General features: G+C 43.8%; 2 protein-coding genes across 2 annotated transcripts in view; both read right to left on the bottom strand.

The window, feature by feature from the left end:
- Positions 1–9,151, bottom strand: part of tab1 (TGF-beta activated kinase 1/MAP3K7 binding protein 1) — a 16,994-nt gene extending 7,843 nt beyond the window's left edge. The window contains exons 1-4 of the mRNA XM_077196781.1: positions 9,056–9,151; positions 6,901–7,031; positions 5,932–6,082; positions 2,039–2,125 (exon numbers count right to left, since the gene is read on the bottom strand). Coding sequence (XP_077052896.1) covers positions 2,039–2,125; positions 5,932–6,082; positions 6,901–7,031; positions 9,056–9,151 — 465 coding nt within the window. The remainder of the gene's footprint in view (positions 1–2,038; positions 2,126–5,931; positions 6,083–6,900; positions 7,032–9,055) is intronic.
- Positions 9,152–10,041: 890 nt separating this feature from the next.
- Positions 10,042–24,427, bottom strand: syngr1b (synaptogyrin 1b). The gene is made up of 4 exons (XM_077196785.1): positions 24,223–24,427; positions 16,528–16,765; positions 14,876–15,021; positions 10,042–14,276 (listed from the first exon to the last, which is right to left on the bottom strand). The coding sequence occupies exons 1-4, from the start codon at positions 24,301–24,303 to the stop codon at positions 14,157–14,159; spliced, it is 585 nt and encodes a 194-aa protein (XP_077052900.1). The 5' UTR covers positions 24,304–24,427; the 3' UTR covers positions 10,042–14,156.
- Between the last annotated feature and the right edge of the window lie 573 nt (positions 24,428–25,000).

Genomic DNA, 25,000 nt, shown 5'->3' with positions numbered 1-25,000 from the left:
GAGGAGCTGTGGGGGAGGAGCTGTGGGGGAGGAGCTGTGGAGGGTGGAGCTGTGCGGGAGGAGCTGTGCGGGAGGAGCTGTGGAGGGAGGAGCTGTGGGGGAGGAGCTGTGGGGGAGGAGCTGTGGAGGGAGGAGCTGTGGAGGGAGGAGCTGTGAAGGAGGAGCTGTGAGGGAGGAGCTGTGGGGGAGGAGCTGTGGAGGGAGGAGCTGTGGGGGAGGAGCTTTGGAGGGAGGAGCTGTGGAGGGAGGAGCTGTGGGGGAGGAGCTGTGGAGGGAGGAGCTGTGGGGGAGGAGCTGTGGAGGGAGGAGCTGTGGAGGGAGGAGCTGTGGGGGAGGAGCTGTGGAGGGAGGAGCTGTGCGGGAGGAGCTGTGGGGGAGGAGCTGTGGAGGGAGGGCTGTGGAGGGAGGGCTGTGGAGGGAGGGCTGTGAGGGAGGAGCTGTGAGGGAGGAGCTGTGGGGGAGGAGCTGTGGAGGGAGGAGCTGTGGGGGAGGAGCTGTGGAGGGAGGAGCTGTGGGGGAGGAGCTGTGGAGGGAGGAGCTGTGGGGGAGGAGCTGTGGAGGGAGGGGTGTGAGGGAGGAGCTGTGAGGGAGGAGCTGTGGAGGGAGGAGCTGTGGGGGAGGAGCTGTGGAGGGAGGAGCTGTGGAGGGAGGAGCTGTGCAGGAGGAGCTGTGGGGGAGGAGCTGTGGAGGGAGGAGCTGTGGAGGGAGGAGCTGTGGAGGGAGGAGCTGTGGAGGGAGGAGCTGTGGAGGGAGGAGCTGTGCAGGAGGAGCTGTGGGGGAGGAGCTGTGGAGGGAGGAGCTGTGGGGGAGGAGCTGTGGAGGGAGGAGCTGTGGAGGGAGGAGCTGTGGAGGGAGGAGCTGTGCAGGAGGAGCTGTGGGGGAGGAGCTGTGGAGGGAGGAGCTGTGGGGGAGGAGCTGTGGAGGGAGGAGCTGTGGAGGGAGGAGCTGTGCAGGAGGAGCTGTGAGGGAGGAGCTGTGCACGAGGAGCTGTGGGGGAGGAGCTGTGGAGGGAGGAGCTGTGAGGGAGGAGCTGTGGAGGGAGGAGCTGTGGGGGAGGAGCTGTGGAGGGAGGAGCTGTGGAGGGAGGAGCTGTGCAGGAGGAGCTGTGAGGGAGGAGCTGTGCAGGAGGAGCTGTGGGGGAGGAGCTGTGGAGGGAGGAGCTGTGAGGGAGGAGCTGTGGAGGGAGGAGCTGTGGGGGAGGAGCTGTGGAGGGAGGAGCTGTGGGGGAGGAGCTGTGGAGGGAGGAGCTGTGGAGGGAGGAGCTGTGCAGGAGGAGCTGTGAGGGAGGAGCTGTGCAGGAGGAGCTGTGGGGGAGGAGCTGTGGAGGGAGGAGCTGTGAGGGAGGAGCTGTGGGGGAGGAGCTGTGGAGGGAGGAGCTGTGGGGGAGGAGCTGTGGAGGGAGGAGCTGTGCGGGAGGAGCTGTGGGGGAGGAGCTGTGGAGGGAGGAGCTGTGAGGGAGGAGCTGTGGGGGAGGAGCTGTGGAGGGAGGAGCTGTGGGGGAGGAGCTGTGGAGGGAGGAGCTGTGGGGGAGGAGCTGTGGAGGGAGGGCTGTAGCGCAGCAGAGAGCAAGGGGGTTGGACCTGTAAGTTGTGCTTGTTCAAATTTTCAGGCTAAGTCAACATTTTCTCAAAACTCCCTACTTCAGCTTTAAATGAAAATAACATCGACACTTATCTACAGACCGTCCGTTCCCTTCACACACATTCATACAAAACACACGCACCGCTTTTGACTTGTTTACATGTTTATTCAACGATGTAAAAGCAGTTTGGAAAATCTATTAGTGGCGGGAAGTGCTGATATTGTGAACTAATGTGTGGGAAACACTGCAATATAATTTGCCAGTTATTAATGATAGTTTAACCTCTCCCATCTTCACCGTCACAGTAACACACACATCTGAGCATCACAGAGAAAAGACCCTCTCAAACAGTGTCGCACCGCGTTCCCAGCGCTGTTTACGCAACACACAAGGGATTGCGGTATATTAAAAATTAATATCATATGATGTGTTTGTCGTGTGTGTGTGTGTCCTCACCTCGGGAAGCTGTGTCTGTAGATTAGCCTTCTCAGCGAGAGCGTCGTCGATCGTCTCAAAGTAGCTCTTCTCTACAACATCGAACGCCTGAGAGTTTAGGAGACACTGGTCATATGACTGAGAAATAAATATTAATGCTATTGCTAAATATGCTAATGCTTGGCCTCGTTTTACTGTAAAACGACATTCAAGGAGTTTCAGGGACAGCTCCTAATCTGGATACTTGCTCTACACTGATTTGGTGCTTGTCAAGACAACTATCAGTGTTAAACTGCCCGTGTGAATCATGTGCACACACTCTAAAAATGCCTGGGTTGCTTTAACACATGTTTGGGTCAAATATGGTAAAACTTGATTTACCTGTTAAAACCATGTAAACTGATTGATTGCCTTAAAATAACCAAGTATGTGTTACTCCAGTGAATTAAGTGCTTCGATCATCCAGCTAGCAGCAGCAGCAGCAGCACGCACACACACACACACACACACACACACACACACACACACACACACACACACACACACACACACACACACACACACACACACACACACACGTAAAAATGTTTTCCTCAATCTAACCACAGGCTCAACTCTTTAACCAATCAGGAGCCTAGCTGCTTGCTGCTGTCACGTGGTGAAGTATCTGGATGCTTCAATACATTATTTTGTAATGGTTCTAATGCACAACAAAGCAACTATTTTATCACATAAAACTTGATTTCAATATATAGACATTCATTTTGTATTGAATGCTATTTATTCCATATCTAGATTATATTAAATATTATTATAATGTGAAGACAAACATACTGCATTATAAGTTCATGTCTGGACAGTGTTGTGTGTGAGAGAGAAAAAAATCACAGGACAGATTAATCACTGTTGGAGGCTGGCTCCATCATCAAAACAAAAATAAATGACAGATTAGGGTGATGAGGGCGAGGGTGATCCTCGCTCCGATGCGGGACAACAGGTCATCAAGCTGGGCGCGGGACAGGCGGAAGTACCGCTGAAAGCCGCCGTCATCCAGGCGCAGCTCCTGGAGCGAGCAAATGGTGAAACTCGCCACACTGGGTCGAAGGTCAGGTGGACACAAATACGGCGACGATTACCCCTACGCCGCTACTCCGCTACTCTCTCGGTGAATGCTCGTTCAACATAAAAAAGATGGCCGCCAACGGGTTTCGATTGTGACCACTTTGAATCCATTCGCGCGTCAAGAGCGAAATTGACGCGCATAAAAAAACTAAAGTTTGAAGCGAAATTGACGCGCGTCAATTTCGCTCTTGACGCGGGAATGGATTCAAAGTGGTCAAGCGTATAACTAGACGCGGTAGGCGCGAATTTGACGCGCTATTCGCGTCCGGTGTGAACGTAGCATAAGACTCCTAAACAGATATTTTAGCGCTGTTTTTTTCTTACAAATTATGTTTGAACAGTAATATATGAATTTATGACAAGAGTGCGCCTCAAAAAATCGACGTCATTACAGGAGTTTCGGACCTTTATCACAAAAAGTCGACGCACACACTTTTAATAATTGAAACTTTGGTTTTTAATGCTAAAAGTTCATAATAAAACATAACCTAGTATTTGTCAATAAAAAAAGATAAAATTATATTTTAAAAAGTAAAGTAAGAAGTCCTCTAAAAATTATAATATATATTATATATATAAATATTTTTTTTATTATTATTATATCACATATTTTAGTAGTTATCATAAATTAGGTATCATTTGAAAGCTTACGAACTCAGAATTCATCATGTGAAAACCGTTTTGAAATTGGATGTTGCGTTACCATAGAAACGGTATTTTTTTATTAGGCCCCTCCCCTTTTGGGCATCATCTTTCATAATTTATTATCAAAACCTTTTCTAATATTGAAAAAACACATATTGTCAGAAAGGTCTGAGTCTCAAGGTTCCATATTTAGTGACAGAAGTGATATTTGGATAGAAATTTATGAATTTGTTATGGCAGATTGCATACAATTAAATTCAATGGAATGCAATGGCACCCGGTGGCTATTTGAGGTATTACGCCTAAACAAAATCTCATGGGAACTTCAATTTTTGTGATATCAACTTCAAATTTGGAACACAACTTGGTTAGATATATAGCTTTCATTTTATAGTAATTTTACAGTAAAAAATATTTTGTAAAATATTTATTTTATATTAAAAAAATATATATTAATAAAGTATATTTGATTTACTGTAAATTATAACTTAAATAACTTTTTCATACTTTAATTTATTGAAGTGCTTTCACTTCAGTAATAATCTGCTGATTGTTTTCTTTAAAACAAGGCCGAACTTAGGTCTGTATTCCAAAGCATTCTTGATAATATATATAAATATTCTTTTAATTTATTGAAGTGCTTTCATAACCTGTCACTCACATGTGATTGTTTTCTTTAAAACAAGACCAAACTTGAATTACAACCATTTAAGTTTGTATAGTGCATTTTAATGTCAATTATCAAAAGGGGGGGGGGGGGGGTGACAGTTAAGGGCTTAAATGTTCAATTCTCTCTATACCTTTATCAGCTGTATAAAATAACTTCACAACTTTTACTTGCACTGATATACAATAGCGAGACCTTTTCTTTTAGTTGTCCTCTTTCATAGACAGCTGTTTTCTTCTTGCTGTGTAAATTTGTTTAAATTCTTACTGTTTTAATACTTTTATTTAATAAGTGAATTGCGCTGCTTCTCTCGCGAGAAATTAATCTCAGTTTCACTCTTTCTCAACGTGTGATTGGCCGGTCGCTACTGATGTCACACTTAAACTCCTAAACTCAGGATCAAAGCCTGGTTGGATTGGTTTGGTTTTATCAACTCTAAACTAATCCTGTAACCCCGAGTTTGTTGAACTACCATCATGGTACAGGCCCCGGGTGTGTCGTTTTCCCTGGTTACGCTCGTTTACCTCTGTTTAAATGCATGTCTCCAGTTCCCCGTGATTTCTTTGTTTTTCTCAGTTATTTTGTTCCTGACTTATGTTATGATAGTCATGTTATGCTTATTTTCATTAAAATCTCCCCGCATTTGGATCCCTCATCTCGGCCTGCCGTCTTTGATTCCCCGTCCCGTGACAATTCTAAAAACGGTTAATAGATAAATAAAAATAAACTAATAAAACAAAAAGGATGGGTTTGTAAAATGAAATTCAAGGACTTTCAAGCACTACTTTTTTGGTTTTCAAGGATTTCCAATCAGAGATCTCACTTATCAAACAATATCTATAGTACCTTTAAAATGTAAAAAAAAGTTAAATATATGAACAAACATAAACCAATAAAACAACATGGTACAAATAAAGAGCAGCGGATGCAATGACTGTGAAAACTTTAACCACTGAAAGATTACTATGACAAAGATATCGCTTTCCTTATTCAAACTGCTTGATTTCTCCCATGAATATATGATTGACCTGAAGAATGAAAGCTGTATCATATACTCTGATATTTATGAGCAATATCACACTCATAGTCATGTGACAGCTTCATTATGTGTGAAAAGATTGCTTTATCGATCAAATTAAACACGAATTTTACATATATTGTCTTTCAATAATTCAAGCGCTTTTCAAGTATCTTTTCATAAATATGTGTCTTCTCAAGGGTTTTCCAGGACTTACATTACAAAGTCAAATTCAAGCATTGTAATACAAAACCTGGGCGGGGCTATAACCTGTCACTCACATGAGATCAGCCAATAGCAAACCACAACCATCCAATCAATTCCCCACAGACACAATCAAGCCCCGCCCACATCTGTTCTTGTTCCTGAAGCGTTTCTCTCGATATACGACACAATAGAGGAGAAAAGACCAGCACAACTTCCCTTTCATGACGACTCCAGAACTGAGGACGGATCTGGTACCTGTGAGAGGATTCTGCGCAGGTCCGAGTCAGTGTGATCGCCAGTCAGCTGACCCAGCAGGAGCTCGGCCGTCAGACACTGAGACACGAAACTGGACACGCGACTGCCGTCGTACCCGTTAAACACCCCGTACAGGAAGCAGAACTCCGTGCTGAGGAGGAAACAGGACGTGACATCAGTTCACACTGAGCTTGACTCCGCCCCTCTGGTGCTCTTCACGTAACGCTCAAATATAACCGAGATTTATTTATTTTTTTCAATTAAATGAATGTACTATATTTTATTTTGACAATGTTTTTATTTAATATTTTGTATTTTATGGTACTGAATTATATTTACGCTGTATTTATAATCCATTTATTCACTTTTTGAGCATAGCCCTGAAAAATTACATTTCCAACAGTAACTGTCGTAAATCTTGAACGCTTTAGAGCGACAGACTGAAGTTCGATCTCTTTTCAAACACGACATTTAGCAGATTATTGCTGAAGTGAAAAGGTTACAGAATTTTACATTTATTGTTATGAAAAATTAGCAAAAAATACTATTTTAAATTTTTATATGAAATAGGCCTATATATTTTCAAAAACATGTTTTACTCTAAAACTGTGAGACAATCAAAGCCATAAATCTAAACAAGTTGTGTTGAGAATCTGAGGCTGATATGTCAGTAAACGAGCGTTCAGTGAGAGTGTGTTCGGCTGCAGTACCGAACGCTTCCACTAGAGGAAACTCGTCTCACATTATTTTACTATGTGTTCACTTTTCACCCTGAACAATACAAGTGTGACTGTTTATCAAGACCATTTAACCTTTTCGAATCTTGTGCATGATTGTGTGTGTGTGTGTGTGTGTGTGTGTGTTCACACAGCAAGTGCCAAAACCTTTACCAATTTACGTACCATTCCGATGAAGAAAGAAATTCTAAAAAAACAACAAATGTAAATTTCCCGAAGAGCACGAGTTCACCTGAAGCGTAAGTGTCCGTCTTCGTTCGGGTGGCTCTGGGTCCCCTTCCCGTCCGGCCCGTATGTGCAGTTCGGGGCCGATCCGACGCCACACAGCTGACAGAGCGGAAGATCATCAGTCCAGCTCTGATGCTGCAATCACAGAACACACACATCACAGAACACACACATCTGATCATCACAGAACACACACATCACAGAACACACACATCTGATCATCACAGAACACACACATCTGATCATCACAGAACACACACATCACAGAACACACACATCTGATCATCACAGAACACACACATCACAGAACACACACATCACAGGACACACACATCACAGAACACACACATCTGATCATCACAGAACACACACATCACAGAACACACACATCACAGAACACACACATCACAGAACACACACATCACAGAACACACACATCAAAGAACACACACATCTGATCATCACAGAACACACACATCGGATCATCACAGAACACACACATCAAAGAACACATACATCACAGAACACACACATCACAGAACACACACATCACAGAACACACACATCGGATCATCACAGAACACACACATCTGATCCATCAATCACACCAACACTAAATGCTCTTCCTCACCGATATATCGGTCACCATATCAGACGTTATTTAATCATTTTTAATGTTATCGTGATCGGCCTGATAAGAAAATTTGGCTGATATATTAAAGCCGATAAATAAAGTATTATTTCCTTCAGCTGAGACTCTTCAGATGCGCACTGTTCAACATGATGGGTTTGAATCCCTTCAAAAATGAAAATACGGTTCAGTGCAACATGTACAGCGTCATATCGGCTACATAAACTTATCATGAAAACATTATAATTGTGTGCTTGGGATATTGATTTTAATGGTGAGACTTTTGTTTTTGTAATCAGGCTCTCAAAAATACAGAAAATTTTGTATTTAGATTTATCGGCTAATAATATATCAGTTATCGGCTTCAAAATAAAGAATTAATGGGTATAAAAATATAAATATAAAGAATATAACATTTTCATATCGTTGTATTCCTAGCGTTTTCCTCTTTATTTCACAGGATCCTTTTTATTCTTACTATAGTATTAATAGTAAATTATGCACGATTACAAGAATCTAGCCATATATTAAGTTCATGTTGTTAATTGATATTACTCAGCACCTATTTGTGTACATTATGCTGTAACAATGACACCTTATAATAATAACTATATATTTAAATATAATATCTAAACATTCTTAAATCAAGATAAATCTACTAGGATTTTATTTTCTGAAAATGTACAAAAATGAAGCGGTTTATGAATAAAACTAGATGAGTGACGTTCGTTGGAACAAACTGTGTTGGCTCGACAAAGCCGTATGAAAGTTTTATAAGCTTTAATTTAGTGAAGTGGAAAGAGACAGAAAGACATTGCTAGCATCAATTAACATGTTTTAGCATGTTTTAACAGGTTGCTACTAGCATGAATTAACATGTTGCTAACATGAATTACACAGTGTGCCTTTAACTATAACAATATCTACTAGTGGACTCAGAAAGATTAATTTAATTCAAAGGGAAAACGAGGTGATTTTGACACTGACATCACATATTTGTTCATATTTTAAGCACAAACTCACTTCACTTTTCAGAAAACATGATTTATTATCTGCAGTAAAAGTATACTGTTTAAAGAATGATTAGATATTTGTGCAGAAAAACAAGAACATGAACTTCATCCATAAGGCTAACCTACATTACCGTCGATCATTTTTAAAACCGTTTTAGACTTTCAGGCAAGATTTTATATAAAAATGTCTTCACTAGCTTTTCTTTTCTTTTGTAAACATTGATGTAGGTCCAGCAACTGTCAGTTATTGTGCGAGAGTGTGTAATATTACATGATAAAGTAATACTTCAGTCCATTGAAAAGAGTAAACAGCGGAATTAAGTTAATGCAGTAAAGACAGAGATGTAACGTTAAGTTACTGTAGACTGTCGAAGCTCAACACGCTGAATAAGCACTAAGACTCAATATTAATTCACTTATGGCACTTTAATATGCGTGTGTGTTAAATCTATAGACTATCCGACAGTAAACGAGTAATAATGAGTGTTGATGGTTGGAGAAAAGGACTTTCTTACGCTTTGCATCAGACTCCTGCGCTGCGCCGCCATGTTGACCGGAAGTGAGTGTGCGTCAGATCTACAGCTCATATGTGCGCATGCGCGACTCAGCATTACAACAGCTACATGACTTAGAGATCAGTCCGGTTCCTTTCTTTTCTTTTGGAAGATCATTTACGCCACATAAGAAAAATGAATCATGCTTGGTAAATCATACTTATGACATAAAAAGTCTAAATCATGACATAGGCCTAGTCATTTGTGAGATAAAAAGTCGAAATTATCACGAAAAAATGCAAATGATCACACTTAGTCATCATTTTGTTTATAGTTATAATATAAAAAGTCAAAATTGTGACAAAAAGTCATAATTATACGAAACACTAAGACATAATTATTCAATAAAAAATCGAAACATGGAGATAAAGTAACAATTAGGGCTTTCTATGTCATAATTGCGACGTTTCGTGTCACTTTATTTCATAATTATGACTTTTTAAGTCGTAATTTCAACATTTCATCTCATAATTATGACTTACAATGATGTAATATCAAATTTTCTCATAAAAAGGACGTGCTGAATTCAAAACTGCACAGTCTACTAGAAAGATGTGGTAAAAAATAGTAATAGTAGCCATGTTATATGGTTTGGAACTAGTTTGTCATAATTTTTACTTTTTCATGTCATAATTATAACCCTTTTATCACATAATTCATAACTCCAATAGTTATGATTTAAAAAAGCATTTTTTTGTGGCAAATGATTCAGTTTGGTTTCACGGGCCATTTTAATGCCATAAACATAAATATTTGTATTATTATGCATGAACATTTATTTAGATGTATATATTAAATAGTAGTTTTACATACAGCATTGTGTTGCCAAATCCGCGGTTTTCCCGCCGAATTGGGTGGGGTTTTTTTTCATTTATTTATTGACTGCGGGATTCACAAACGCAGGTGACGTCATGTTGAAAATACTTGAACATCCATTCAAAACACGCTTCACAAAGATATGAGTGTTTATTCTTCAAACATCACCTGAACACCTTTCAGCATCACAACAGGGACGTTTTTAGACATTTGTTGAAGCGGTTTATTGTCACACACAAAGACACTGGAGAATATCATAAAATATAACGAAAACAACAGTCAAAACGGACTCGATGTACTTCCTTAGTACCCTACATATTCCTTTACTTAGGCTATTATAAATGATTCATCAGCGACAATCTAAATTCAAAAGAAAAAAAAATGTTCCTCATGATTTAATGAAAATGCAATTACTTGCTCCACCATTGAAACAACTTTCCTTTCTCGCTGACGTCATCGATCCCTCGTGTTTTTCAGCCCGTGTGAATAGAGTGACGTCACCATCAACCAAATGTGGGACGATTATAAGTTTGTGTGGGACATGTTACCAAAACATAACCTGAAACTGTTATATAATGTCTGTCTAACTTAATAAAAAACATGGGTATTCTGCCTTTTACCTGATAAAAAATATTTTTCCAGAAAACACCATTACATCACAATGTAACATAACATGTCATATACATGTCATTTTAATGCAACATCACTGAGCCCAAAGGCAGCAGGCATCATAACTATTTTTGAAACAGTTTTGTCCAAGTCCAACTAAACTCCAACAAAATGACCCGCTGGACTCTCGCTGGAGCTGTCGGGCTCGCCGGCCTCGTCCAGACTCGGGTCGGTACTACTGCCGCTGGTGCTGGTACCGCTCTGACCCGCTGGACTCTCGCTGGAGCTGTCGGGCTCGCTGGCCTCGTCCACACTCGGGTCGGTACTCCTGCCGCTGGTGCTGGTACCCCTCTGACCCGCTAGACTCTCGCTGTCGGGCTCGCTGGCCTTGTCCAGACTCGGGCTGGTACTCCTGCTGCTGTTGATGGTACCCCTCTGATCCGCTGGACTCTCACTGTCGGGCTCGCCGGCCTCGTCCAGACTCGGGCCGGTACTCCTGCTGCTGTTGATGGTACCGCTCTGACCCGCTGGACTCTCACTGTCAGGCTCCCCGGTCACGTACAGGCTCGGGTCGGTACTCCTGCCGCTGGTGCTGGTACCCCTCTGATCCGCTGGACTCTCACTGTCGGGCTCGCCGGCCTCGTCCAGACTCGGGTCGGTACTCCTGCCGCTGGTGCTGGTACCGCTCTGACCCGCTTGACTCTCGCTGGAGCTGTTGGGCTCGCTGGCCTCGTCCACACTCGGGTCGGTACTCCTGCCGCTGGTGCTGGTACCCCTCTGACCCGCTGGACTCTCGCTGTCAGGCTCCCCGGTCACGTACAGGCTCGGGTCGGTACTCCTGCCGCTGGTGCTGGTACCGCTCTGATCCGCTGGACTCTCACTGTCGGGCTCGCCGGCCTCGTCCAGACTCGGGCCGGTACTCCTGCTGCTGTTGATGGTACCGCTCTGACCCGCTGGACTCTCACTGTCAGGCTCCCCGGTCACGTACAGGCTCGGGTCGGTACTCCTGCCGCTGGTGCTGGTACCCCTCTGATCCGCTGGACTCTCACTGTCGGGCTCGCCGGCCTCGTCCAGACTCGGGTCGGTACTCCTGCCGCTGGTGCTGGTACCCCTCTGATCCGCTGGACTCTCACTGTCGGGCTCGCCGGCCTCGTCCAGACTCGGGTCGGTACTCCTGCCGCTGGTGCTGGTACCGCTCTGACCCGCTTGACTCTCGCTGGAGCTGTTGGGCTCGCTGGCCTCGTCCACACTCGGGTCGGTACTCCTGCCGCTGGTGCTGGTACCCCTCTGACCCGCTGGACTCTCGCTGTCAGGCTCCCCGGTCACGTACAGGCTCGGGTCGGTACTCCTGCCGCTGGTGCTGGTACCGCTCTGACCCGCTGGACTCTCGCTGTCAGGCTCCCCGGTCACGTACAGGCTCGGGTCGGTACTCCTGCCGCTGGTGCTGGTACTGCTCTGACCCGCTGGACTCTCGCTGGAGCTGTCGGGCTCGCTGGCCTCGTCCAGGCTCGGGTCGGTACTCCTGCCGCTGCTGCTGGTACCGCTCTGACCCGCTGGACTCTCGCTGTCAGGCTCCCCGGTCACGTACAGGCTCGGGTCGGTACTCCTGCCGCTGGTGCTGGTACCCCTCTGATCCGCTGGACTCTCGCTGGAGCTGTCGGGCTCGCTGGCCTCGTCCAGGCTCGGGTCGGTACTCCTGCCGCTGCTGCTGGTACCGCTCTGACCCGCTGGACTCTCGCTGTCAGGCTCCCCGGTCACGTACAGGCTCGGGTCGGTACTCCTGCCGCTGGTGCTGGTACCGCTCTGACCCGCTGGACTCTCGCTGTCAGGCTCACCAGCCTCGTCCAGACTCGGGTCTGCGCTGAGTCCGCTCACAGTTTATACCACTGAAACGCCAGGACGGCCTGCAGGACGGGTGTTTTGACATGCAATTGATGGATTCGGGTTACATTCAACGTAAAAAAATAAAATAAAATAAAAAGACAATTTGGGGAAGGATGAGGAAAATATGATATGAGGGAAAAAAAGAAAGATAATATTCAGTTTGATTAGTGAGAAAACAGAAAATGAAGTTTGAGTTAGGGCCTGTTCACACCAAGGACTATAACTATAAAGATACTCTCCAAAAAATCTTGGGTTATTTTTTCTACCCAAATCCTGGGAAATTTTGGGTAATTTTTTTGCATAATTTTTTCAGTGTTTGGGTAGTTTTTGTGTTACCCAGATCCTGGGTCAGACGTAACAACCCAGGGTTTGGGTAGTTTTTGTGTAACCTAGTGTTTGGGTAGTTTTTGTGTAACCCAGATCCTGCGTCAGACGTAACAACCCAGGGTTTGGGTAGTTTTTGTGTAACCCAGTGTTTGGATAGTTTTTGTGTAACCCAGATCCTGCGTCAGACGTAACAACCCAGTGTCTGGATAGTTTTTGTGTAACCCAGTTCCTGGGTCAGACGTAACAACCCAATGTTTGGATAGTTTTTGTGTAACCCAGATCCTGGGTCAGACGTAACAACCCATGGTTTGGGTAGTTTTTGTGTAACCCAGTGTTTGGGTAGTTTTTGTGTAACCCAGATCCTGTGTCAGACGTAACAACCCAGTGTTTGGATTGTTTTTGTGTAACCCAGTTCCTGGGTCAGACGTAACAACCCAATGTTTGGATAGTTTTTGTGTTACCCAGATACTGGGTCAGACGTAACAACCCAGGGTTTGGGTAGTTTTTGTATAACCCAGTGTTTGGGTAGTTTTTGTGTAACCCAGATCCTGCGTCAGACGTAACAACCCAGTGTTTGGATAGTTTTTGTGTAACCCAGTTCCTGGGTCACACGTAACAACCCAATGTTTGGGTAGTTTTTGTGTTACCCAGATCCTGGGCCAGACGTAACAACCCAGTGATTTAGTTATTTATCATCATTTTGCCTCCGTCAAAATGGTGCATGTCTTCGGTAAAATTGTAACATTTTATTTGATCTATAAATTTGTTATTGTGCTGTATATGGTTTAATTTTCTGCAAAGCATCAGAGGCTCGATGTGAGTCACCTAAACGTTTTCGCGTGATCGAAACGCCCGATGCCTTGCATAGAATTTTATGATTTTATTAAAAAAGATACAGAATATAAATACGTATGATGTTAAAATATGTTCTCAGAACTGTACACTGATTGTTTATGGACAGGTTATGGAGTCAGTCACAGCAAATTTCGGCTACATTGAAGCGACATTCACAGCGATAATGATAACGGCACAGAGAAACAATATTAATGGAAATCACTTTTCCAGCTGATGAACGATAAAAACATTGACAGCCAATCAGAATCCATCCTGAAGCGCGGCGAGCATTTAAAGCGACAGACGACAAATGTGCAACGCTTATAATAATCAGAACGATATCATTTGTTGGTGCAGATGCTCATATAGTTATGTTTATAGTTAACGTTCTCGGTGTGAACAAGCTTTTACAGTAACGACACATGAACATCAGCACAAGATCTCCAAATCATCTGAACGGATTATCCTGTTGGAGTTATGGAGAGAATGTGTTTATTGCTCAGCAGTTGTGCTGTTGTTTCGTGGCACATTAGCATCCGTAAGATCCAGCGTGTAAATGCTAATTCTGAGTAAACCGATTCTGATTCATTCTTCAGCAGGACAGCGGAGGCTCGACTCCAACATGTTCATTGGTGTGTGTGAAGAGCTCCTCGTACTCCTCTTCGAAACACACACGCTTCAGTCTCTCCCAAGAGAACAGCGTAAGGCCTCCCTGAAACACACGAGAACACGCCTGAGTGACCAACCGCTCCGGGAACGAGCGCTAGCCGCGTTTACACCGAAAATTACCCGGGAAAATTTGTCCCAGGAACTTTTTTTTCCCCCAGACCTGTTGCTGTCTGCGTTTCCACCGAATAGCAAATAGTCCGGTGACGTTCCCGCTGGATTTCATCCTCTGAATTTAAGCGTAATAAAGCCTGAACCTCCATCGTCATATTTTTTCAACTCATGGCACTTTTTTATTTTAAACCTGTGGTAAAACATCAATTCTTAGGTTTGAAATGTTCAAGTAAACAACAAAAATGCCAACAAAACGGTCGCTTTTATCTTTTTAAGCGCTGCAGAGCTTCTGGCCCGACAGTGGAAACGCGGCTAGTTGTGGCGTAATGAAGTCTCATTTACTGAAATCACGTGACTCTGGCAGTTTGATACACGCCTCGAAACATTGATTCAGAACGAAAGATTCGTAAAGGATTCGAAGCTTCGTGAAGCAGTGTTTTGACATTGCCATGACCAGTCCCAGATCTGGGGAAAGTTCCTGCGGTGGAAACGCAGCTGGTTTATGCGTGTCTGATGTGCGCGGGTACAGACCCAGCTGAAGATGGAGAAGAAGGAGAACGTGACGGCCGCTCGAGCCGCGTCTCCTCCCGCGAGCAGAGGATTGTCCTCCGGCTTCGACGCCTGCCACTGATTAGCCAAGAAACAAAAGCCCACGAACCACATGAAGGACCAGAACGCTGGAACAGAGACACATCGACACAGAAAACTTTTATATATGTAGCACCTTAAAACAATATGCTTCACAGAGGACAATAAAAAGAGAATACATGCAAATACAATATTAAAAGAAATTAATAAAACATCTAAATCTGTTAAATTTAGTTTTTGGAAGTGAAATAGAACAAGTCATTGTTACATTTTCAGTGAAAACCCGTAAATCGACATTCCCACAATTCCCTGCGTGACACTTCACATTTGATGTATTTTTGTTGAAATAACTTGTTTCTTCATAGTTTTTTCTTAGGGTTTTATGTTACATTTGATGCTGGTACATTTTTTAAATTTCATGCGTGTCACTATTAGTGTTTGTGTGAATGACACTGTGCAGCTTCTATATAATAGTATTAACGTTCTTGTGTAAAAGCTGCTTGAGATGATCATGTGACTCTCATCTCCACTGTGATTGGTGGCTGTCAGTGTATTACAATGGTACGAAACAGATATTAGTACTTCAATAGGTCGGTAAATTAACATTGTATCAGTTAATGAAAACCTTTTTTTTTACTGTAAATTTAAGTTAAACCTAAAATGTGGCTACCGTATTTTTGTACAGAAAATTTCGGGCAACCACAGCTGTCGTTTTTTTTTTTACCGTAAATGTGAGGGATTTTTTTTTTTTTTTTAAGTGTATGTCTGAGATAAAAGGTAAATTTTCAAGGATGATCAACAGTTCCACAGTCCTCAACCAAGACATCGGGACGGTTAAAGGGTAAGTTCGGCGTTTTACAAGTAAAGCCCTGTTTTAAGATCGTTTCTGATGAAATCGAACAGTTAAGATTAAAATTTGGACACATGCTGCTGTCCCGAGAATTTTAGGTTTTTGTGTTAGCACCCCCGCACCTATACAATGGTTTCATAGATGCCTTGGAACAATCATTCATATAAACGCATTAAACTTTTGTTTACAAAGACGTGAAACTCACCGAGTGGTTCACTGATATGCTCACGCAAAAATCGCTGCAGAAGATGCTTTCCAACAGGTTTTATCGTAGTTTTTGGAAGAATGTCCGGTTGTGAGGCGTTGGAAAAATAGGTCCACAGTTTTACAATGAATGGTAAAACACCTGTTGGAAAGCATCTTTTGCGTGAGCATATCAGTGAACACCCCAGACCACTCGGTGAGTTTCACATCTTTGTAAACTAAAGTTGAATGTGTTTATACGAATGATTGTTCCAGTGCCCCTATGAAACCATTGTATAGGTGGGGGGGTGCTAACACAAAAACCTAAAATTCTCGGGACAGCAGCATGTGTCCAAATTTTAATCTTAACCGTTCGATTTCATCAGAAACGATCTTAATACAGGGCTTTACTTGTAAAACGCCGAACTTACCCTTTAATACCGTTTCAGAGGAAGATCGTGATATCTTTATCGGTAAATGCAAAAGTTAAAAAACCTTAAAATCAATTCTAAATTTGAAATGCTGATGATGATTTAAATGAAGTGCAGGTGAGACTCTTTACCTGAAGTGGCCAGGTCTGCCAGCACGGCTTTCTTGCGGTGTTTGATGCTGCTGATCCGAGGGAAACACGCGTCTAAAGCCAGGAACAGCACACAGCTCGTGAAGGCCAGCGAGCCCATGCTCACCGCGAGGCTACAGGCGCTCTGGTTCCGGTTAAAGATGCAGAACTGCTCCACTTCATCGGGTCTGTTGATGTAGCCCTCATTCACGATACAACCGAAGATCACCATTGAAAACAGCTGTGGAGAACAAACATCTTTAAAAACACATATGCTAAAACACATCTGCAAATGAGCGGCAAAAGGGTGTGGAAGCTCGTTTCTGCCACGGAATAAAATATTAAAAAGCATTTTAACTCTTACAATTCTAACTATTTCTCGCAATGCCAAGTTTATAGGCTATATCTCACAGTTCTGAGAATAAAAATAAGTTATTAACTTGGTTATAAACTTAAAGTTATAAACTTGGAGTTGTGAGGAAAAAAATCAGAACTGCAAGTTATAAACGTAAAAATCGTCTCGGTTACTTACGTAACCTCGGTTCCCTGAGAAGAGGGAACGAGTATTGCATAAGGCTAGCTTACGCTATATGAAAACTCCTTTTCTCGAGAATATTGAAGCAAAATTTTTTAAAACGCCATGCAGCTGCACAGCAGACACAGATGAGCAGATAACACGGTTATTGGCTGTGCTGCGGCAACTGCATGAACCTATGTCGAGGCGGCTCAGACGCGGAACCAATCAGGCTGCTTCGCGCCCTGGCACGCCAGAGCCCGCCAGAATGGTCGTGGCCTAGGCCCTTATGGTGGCCCATTCAGCCAAAAGGAATCAGGTTAAGTCGGCTGAAGCGATCCCCTGATCAAAGCACAATAGCACGGCAGGTTACGCAATACTCGTTCCCTCTTCTCAGGGAACCGAGATTACATAAGTAACCGAGATGTTCCCTTTCGAGAGGTCTCTCGTATTGGCTAAGGCTAGCTTACGCTATGGGAACCCCCTTCAAAACACCGTGTGTGCTTAACTTCGCTCCATACTGTAGCCCGAAGCAGATGCCTGAGGCTAATGGATGAGTAAAGTTTATGAATCCCAATAGAAACCGGTCATTTGATGAGTTTCGTATAGGCAATACAAGGAAAAGGGCCTAATAGGGCCAAATCCTTATAATGTATGTATATAAATATATATAAGGACTGTAGTCCGAGTTTAACCAGGACCAGATATGTAGGGTCCTATGGCCTAGGGGGGTTTGTGCTTGCACTTACACTGAAAGAATCCCCGCTTGCAAAGCGGGAACTTCCAGATTATAAAATCTGATAAATGTGGACGGCGATAGCCCTGACAGTACAGAGTAAACTCGTGTCTCTTTCGTCTTCTGGCGAGGAAAGAGCTGCTAGTGAAATGACCTGCGCTCTAGACGGAGACGAGAGCACTTTAGGAACATAACCATGCCTTGGCTTGACTTGAGGACGACTCTGGAGTCGTTAGGCCCAAACTCAAGGCAGGAAGTGCTTATTGACAGTGTTTGTAAATCGCCCACTCTCTTGACTGAGGCGAGCGCCAGTAAGAGAGCGGTCTTTAACGAGAGATGCTTCAGGTCCGCACACCGAAGCGGCTCAAATGGGGCACATTTCAGTGCTTCCAGGACCATGGAGAGGTCGCAGATAGGCACAGAAGGAGGTCGCAGAGGATTCTGCCTCCTTGCCCCTTTAAGGAAGTGTACGACGAGGTTGTTTCTTCCTAGCGATTGACTGGACACATGAGCGTGAGAAGCTGTTATGGCCGCCACATACACTTTGAGCATGGAGAGGGTAAGACCCGCATCCAAAAGCCCTTGTAAGAAGGCAGGTACACTCGATACTTCACACGAATAGGGGTCTAGGCTCCGTGCAGCGCACCAGCCAGAAAATACCTCCCATATCTGAGCGTAGAGAATTCTAGTTGACGGCACTCTTGCCTCAGTGATCGTTTTCAGCACCCTTTCCGGGAGACACCCGGGTATCCATTGAGGGACCATACATGAAGGGCCCACAAGTCGGTACGGATTAATCAGTTTGCCTGCGTGAGGATGTCTCACCCCCAGCCCGGAGAACCATAATGGGGTCTTCCAGAGAGGTGCTATCAGTAGCACTGCACACTTGCTCTCCCTGATCCGTTCGATGACCTGTGGTAACATCGGGACCGGAGGGAATGCTCTTTCCTGAACGCCTGCTCTTTGAGAAAAATATTCGGCAATGAGCGTTGTCTTCTGAGGCGAAGATGCTCCATATTAGCTGAACTGTCTGTGGGTGACCATTCCCCTGGGGGAACGTTGTCTCTGGATAACATATCCGCACCCTGGTTCAGAATGCCTGGCACATGCGCCGCCCTTAGGGAGTGCAGGTTGTGCTGAGCCCACAAGATGAGGTTTTTGGCCATGGACCAGGACAGGGTGGCCTTTTAAGTATTGGAGAAAGGCTTTCAGCGATAGAGCAACTGCTCTCATCTCTAGACAGTTTATATGTAGGCGCCTCTCCAGGCCTGACCATAGGCCAGAGACAGGCCTGCCCTCGTAAAGGGCCTCCCAACCTAGATTGGAGGCATCTGTCGAGATCACTTTTCTCCTCGTAACCACACCCATACTCACTCCTGACTGATACCAGCCGTCTGGGAATAGTGAGCGCGCGCTCTGATGGGAGGCGCACTTTCATTTGTAAAGAGTCTATCACTGTACCCAGGAAAGAGATACTCTGGCTGGGAGATAGTGTGCTCTTCGAAACATTGATCCTGAGTCCCAGGCTTTCTATATGGCTGAGGAGCCAGGATCTTTGAGTTATCAATTGTTCCTCTGATTGGGCTATAATCAGCCAATCATCAAGGCAATTCAACACTTGCACTCCCCAATGTCTCAGGGGGGTAAGTGCTGTGTCCATGCACTTCGTAAAAGTACGAGGTGCCACTGATAGGCAGAACGGTAGTACTGTGTACTGGTAAGCCTGCCCCTCGAAGGCAAATCTGATGGCCTGTGATGGGTCGATATCTGGATGTGAAAATAAGCATCCATTAGATCCACTGAGATAAACCAATACCCTGGGCGAATTTGCACAAGGATTTGTTTGGTTGTCAGCATTCTGAATGGTTACGTCATAAGCGCTTTGTTCAGGTGTCTGAGATCTAGGATGGGTCTGAGACCGCCATCCTTCTTTGGGACGAGGAAGTAACGACTGTAAAAGCCCGACTCGCTTTGGGATAATGGGACTGTTTCCACAGCTCCCTTCTCTAACAGTTTCGACACTTCTGTGGAAGGACGTGAGCCACGCCTCTTCTCACTGTCGTCTCGACCATGGCTGAAAAGCGTGGGGGTCTGCGAGTAAACTGTAGCCTTGTTTTATTATGTTCAACACCCATTCTAATATACCGGGGATGGCCTGCCAGGCCTCCGTCCGCATAGCTAGAGGTTGAATGAAAACTGGGGACGGGCTGCTGTGTAATAGGTTTATTCTGTGAAAGAAACAAGCTTCTATTTACAGCACACTTTCACAATACAGTGAACTCTGTAACCTTAAAAGATAACATTTGATATGAGCAATATGAGTTGTTGATGAGAGGGCTGTATGATTAAAATGTGTTGAGGATTTAATAGTAATGCAAAAGTTGCAGGGAAAACAGAAAAGCGTGTAAAGCGTGTGAAACGAGGAAACTGACGGTTTTTTGCTCTTCAGCTGAACGAGTAGAGAATAGAAACACACAGGTGTTAAAGAGACGCAGAAACACAACAACTTCCCTCTTCTCTCTGACAACGCAAGCAACACTGCGGTCACATGTTGACAACTAGTGAGTTATTGGAGTGAAAGGACAGCAGTACGATTGTGTGTGTGATGATGCTTTTGTACAACGATAAAATACACTACACATAAATTTTAGTAATTTACATTTTTTACACAATATTCACTGAGGACAAACTGCTGGACGGACCCCTGTGTGTGTGTGTGTGTGTGTGTGTGTGTGTGTGTGTGTGTGTGTGTGTGTGTGTGTGTGTGTGTGTGTGTGTGTGTGTGTGTGTGTGTCTGTAATGGTACTCATTGTTGGATTTATTGTTGTTCAGTATTCAGAGTCAACATGTTTCATGCACATGATACACACACTCATTATTTATGAAGCTGATGGTAGAGCAAATCAAAAAATTTACATTTATTCATTTAGCTGACGCTTTTATCCAAAGCGACTTACAGTTGCTATATATGTCAGAGGTCGCACGCCTCTGGAGCAACTAGGGGTTAAGTGTCTTGCTCAGGGACACATTGGTGTCTCACGGAGGATTCAAACCCGGGTCTCTCACACCAAAGGCATGTGTCTTATCCACTGCGCCATCACCACCGCCAATATAAGGGACCAATCTATAGCTTTAGCAACAGAAATGCAGCAATCACCAGATGTAATAAGTTCATGTTTATCATGTTTAAATGTAATGTAGCCTACTTGATAAACACACACGTTTGTTTTTCTTTGCACGTGTTTGGGTCAGTTAAAGGTGGGGTATGTGATTTTGAAAACGACCGGCAGATTTTGAAAATATACAATTCAAATGGTCCTACCTTCTTTCCTCCAACGCTGGCTCTGACTCCACCCATTCGAAGAACATGGACGCGCAATCATGCACGAGCGAAAACTCAGATGCGCGAGAGATTGTAATGACGATTTACTATTAATAATGGAACCGGCTTTACTGACGAGATGCGCATGCGTCACGAGCTTTGAGTATGCGCACGAATGGGGTCACGCGCGCTGGGGGGAGGGGGGTGTGGGACGACCGTTTGATTGAAGAACTTACTGTCCAATGATTCCAGGTGGTCTTGGAAATGATTGGCTGGAGTTTTTCGAGTCCTGCCTGTTCCACAGATGATTAAATTGCTTAAAGCCCATGTTGCAGGTTGACCACCACTGTCGATTAATGGGTACATAAATCACTCAATATATGTATATCATTTTTAAAATGTCTCAAAAATGGTCTTAAAGACCAGTTCTTTACGTTTTTGGTTTTAACGGGGTTTTTTTACGCAATTCGGCGATGACGTCATGTTGGGGAGAAGTGTAGGAAAGGTAGCCTCAGCCTAGTGTTAGAACTGTGGCGACTGACTGGGATGAGGAAGCGGTGGCAAGAGCCAACATGTATGATGGCCCGCAGCCGTATAATCTCGAACCTGCCAGATGTGTGAGGGCAAATGAGGAATTGCCAAGAACTGATGGCCATTAAAACCAATTAAATGCATGAGTGGAGAGTTGGTGAAGTGTCCTGGTGAGTTGCTATCATTTAGCAAAGCAGCAATGAGCACTGGAGCTAGTCTACGAGCAGCAGTGCACAAGAACGACACATTTTTTTTACTGTCTTTGAATAGCACAGAGTGAAAAATCAACGTTTTCTTTATATCTAGTGGCAGTGATCAGTGTTCAGATAAGTACCAGTAAACTTTGTCATAGTGTCGTAGAGTACTCGTAAACTTTTTCTTTGTGATCTAGAAATAGAAGGCATCATGCTAGCTATATGGGCGTTTCTAAGCGTTTATCTCTTCCTCCGCTGAAAATGTTGTTTCAAACGTAGCCGCCGCGTGTCTGTCGCTGTGTTTGGCAGGTGCTTGTGTGGGCGGTATAGAGAGAGATAGGCAGACAGCCAGATAGCATAACGTTAGCATAGATAGCTAGCAGCTAGATAGATAAATAGATAGAAATATATAGTAGTTTCTGAATACTCTCGTCTAGCCTACTACTCGTCTCTCGAGTCATTCTCAATGCTCTCAAGGCGGGCTTTGGTAAATTCTCTCCCCAATGTGACGTAATGCAATGCATTGTGGGGGAAAGGAGAATCGCTGCAAACCGCTGTAAGATAGTACCTACTTTTTCGTATTGTGTTCTGTTTTGTGATACCCAACAAAATAAAATGCAATGGATAACAGTTTAAATGTTTCTTACCAACAAGCAAATTGCACAAATTCGTTGAAAAATGAACCCTGCAACACGGCCTTTAATTTTCATTTCAGTGCTTCTAACTCAGTGGCTGTAAGTGGGTTAGAAATAGGATTTCAAGTTATTTTGAAAAAATGGACAAAAAAGAGAATCACGTACCCCACCTTTAAGGTTCCGTCTCAGTTTGTCAGAAGAGCTAAACGCCAGTGATTTCCAACACAGACCACTTAATTAACACACACACACACACACACAAACACGTTTGTTTTTCTGTGCAGTTTCCATTGACGTCTATTGTTGTCATACCGAGCTAATTATATTTTCTATCCTCTAAAGCCCCACACAAAACTTTTCTGACCCATACCACATAACATGAGTATAGCGAAAATAATCATGCATATAAAAGCACAAGTAGCCTAGCAGTGTGTGAGCGTGAGACTGATGTATTAATCGCAGCATCAGATGATACTGTATATATGTATATACACACATACGTGCACCTGAGACCCGCAGTGACGGATTAACAGCTGCTGTCAGACTCTGAGGGGGCTTTAACACTGGCAGCTTAGTTCAGAACGGGGCACGGTTCGCATGAAAAATCGCTAATGTGAACGCCGTCATGTGGACCCGGGTGCGCACTGGGTCCCGAACCCGAGACTGCCTGGAGGAGGTGGTGTGAGTTCGGCTGCTCCCGAACCGTGCTGAACATTGACCCGAGTGCACACTTGTCCAGGAATAAAAGTATCCTGCGCATGCGTTTTAGCCGATTATGATGTATTTAGTTAAATAAAACACACGTAAGGGATGATAGTGTTGATGATTTACCTTGGATACGAGCAAGAGTGATCCTGCAGTGTATTCGCGCGTAGTGCGTGCAATCAGGGCAACAAATTAATGGAAATCCACTATCTCCTTTTGCAAGCAGTGGAAAGACAGCTTATGCAACACACACACACACACACACACACACACACCGTTCACACAGTACACCTGTGTTGTTTACTCAGCTATGCATAATAGCACCAAATTAATAAAAAACACAATATAGACTATTGACCCGCATAGTGTTTTCTGTCAGGCGCCGTGCACGTTTGCGGTGACGTAAGATGCACACAAACGTTGTTATAGGGAGATACCCATAGCTATGAAATATGACAAGACCAGAGTGTTAAGTCCAGTTAATTAATTAATTTATCCTGATCGTTTTCAATGCTCGCAATTCCAACTCCTGACTCGCTACAGTGGTTTTGAGAAACAAGATGGTTTTTATACTGCCAAGGGCGTGATAGCTCGTACCAAGGGCCTGCTTACATCACCACCCACCCCTTACGTCACGAACCACCGCAACCACCAATAGGAAAATTCAACTGTAGTAGCCACCGTTCAACCTGAAGAGGGCAGCACTCAGACGTTTTTACACCATATATTGTAGAATTAAAACGTACACTTTATACCCAAATGTCAAAAAAGTTACTCGAATCAATGAACAGCACTAATAAAGCCCCATTCTTACAGATCATTAACTAAAAACAACTTTGTTTAGTGTTTAGTTACCCTTTAAAGGCTGTTTTCTAATTATATTTTCTATCCTCAAAAAACACACACAAACCTTTTCTCATTCATTGCACTTACAAAACATGCAAATAAATAATCATATAATAAGCAGAAGTTTTCCCGCGCCCCTGTTATGAGACTGATTATGCTTACAGTGTTGTTTCACCCACTACCGAAAGCCTCCTCCTCCTCCTCCTCATACTCACCCAGGATGCGACCCGGAGGCCGGTGTGCGGCTGCTGGATGAGGGTGACCGGGTCCAAGGCTCCGGTACCGGTACCGTACATCACCCGGTTCTGATCCTGAGACCCGCTAATCAACACTAAATCTAATCACAGACAGACACCGATCACAGCTCTCTCTCTCTCTCTCTCTCTCTCTCTCTCTCTCTGTGTGTGTGTGTGTGTGAGTGATATCTCCGCTGAGAAGAGGACTTTTACTGTCTATGGAAGAGGAGCGTCGGGAGCGCGCGCAGGTTCTGGGGCCCGTGCTCGTGACGATTCGAGATTCACACTTTTAGAGTCGATATTGCAGTGAACAAATTGCACTGAAAAACAATATGCATTATTTTAATACGCATTTTTAAGTCGAAGTTTTGATACGTGAGATTTCGTCGCAGCAGATTCAAGCAGTTGAAGTTATGTACTTGTGTTTGTGCTAGAAAAATATATAAGACGAGATGTCTTAATATCCACAAATATATAAGTGAGAAAATATTTAACATAATAAATAAATAAATAAATATAATATAATAAAACATCCCATTGCATTTTCAAACATTATGGGAACGTTACTTTTGAATGTTCTCTGAACTTTCTGAAACAAGTAGACCTAGTAACATTTAAAAAAAACGTTAGATGAACGTCCAACTAAAATGTTTCAGAAAAATTAATGTTTTTGTGATTACGTGTATGAGAACATTATTAGATAACTTTGAACGAACATTCTTTACTCAGAGTGAGCTTCTTATCTACTTATAAGATT

The sequence above is a fragment of the Siphateles boraxobius genome, unplaced genomic scaffold, assembly GCF_051911475.1.
Source record: "Siphateles boraxobius isolate OS27281-9 unplaced genomic scaffold, OSU_SipBor_1 356, whole genome shotgun sequence".
Taxonomy (NCBI): domain Eukaryota; kingdom Metazoa; phylum Chordata; class Actinopteri; order Cypriniformes; family Leuciscidae; genus Siphateles; species Siphateles boraxobius.
Note: the sequence above shows the minus strand (reverse complement) of the source record. Positions and strands in the feature narration are given on the sequence as shown.

Excerpts from the sequence above, each read along its gene's own strand:
- syngr1b (XM_077196785.1), bottom strand. The coding sequence starts at position 24,303 with ATGTACGGTACCGGTACCGGAGCCTTGGACCCGGTCACCCTCATCCAG. Across the intron at positions 16,766-24,222 it reads GCCTCCGGGTCGCATCCTGG|CTGTTTTCAATGGTGATCTT; the intron begins GTGAGTATGAGG and ends TGTTCTCCACAG. Across the intron at positions 15,022-16,527 it reads GGCAGACCTGGCCACTTCAG|CGTTCTGGTCCTTCATGTGG; the intron begins GTAAAGAGTCTC and ends TCTCTGTTCCAG.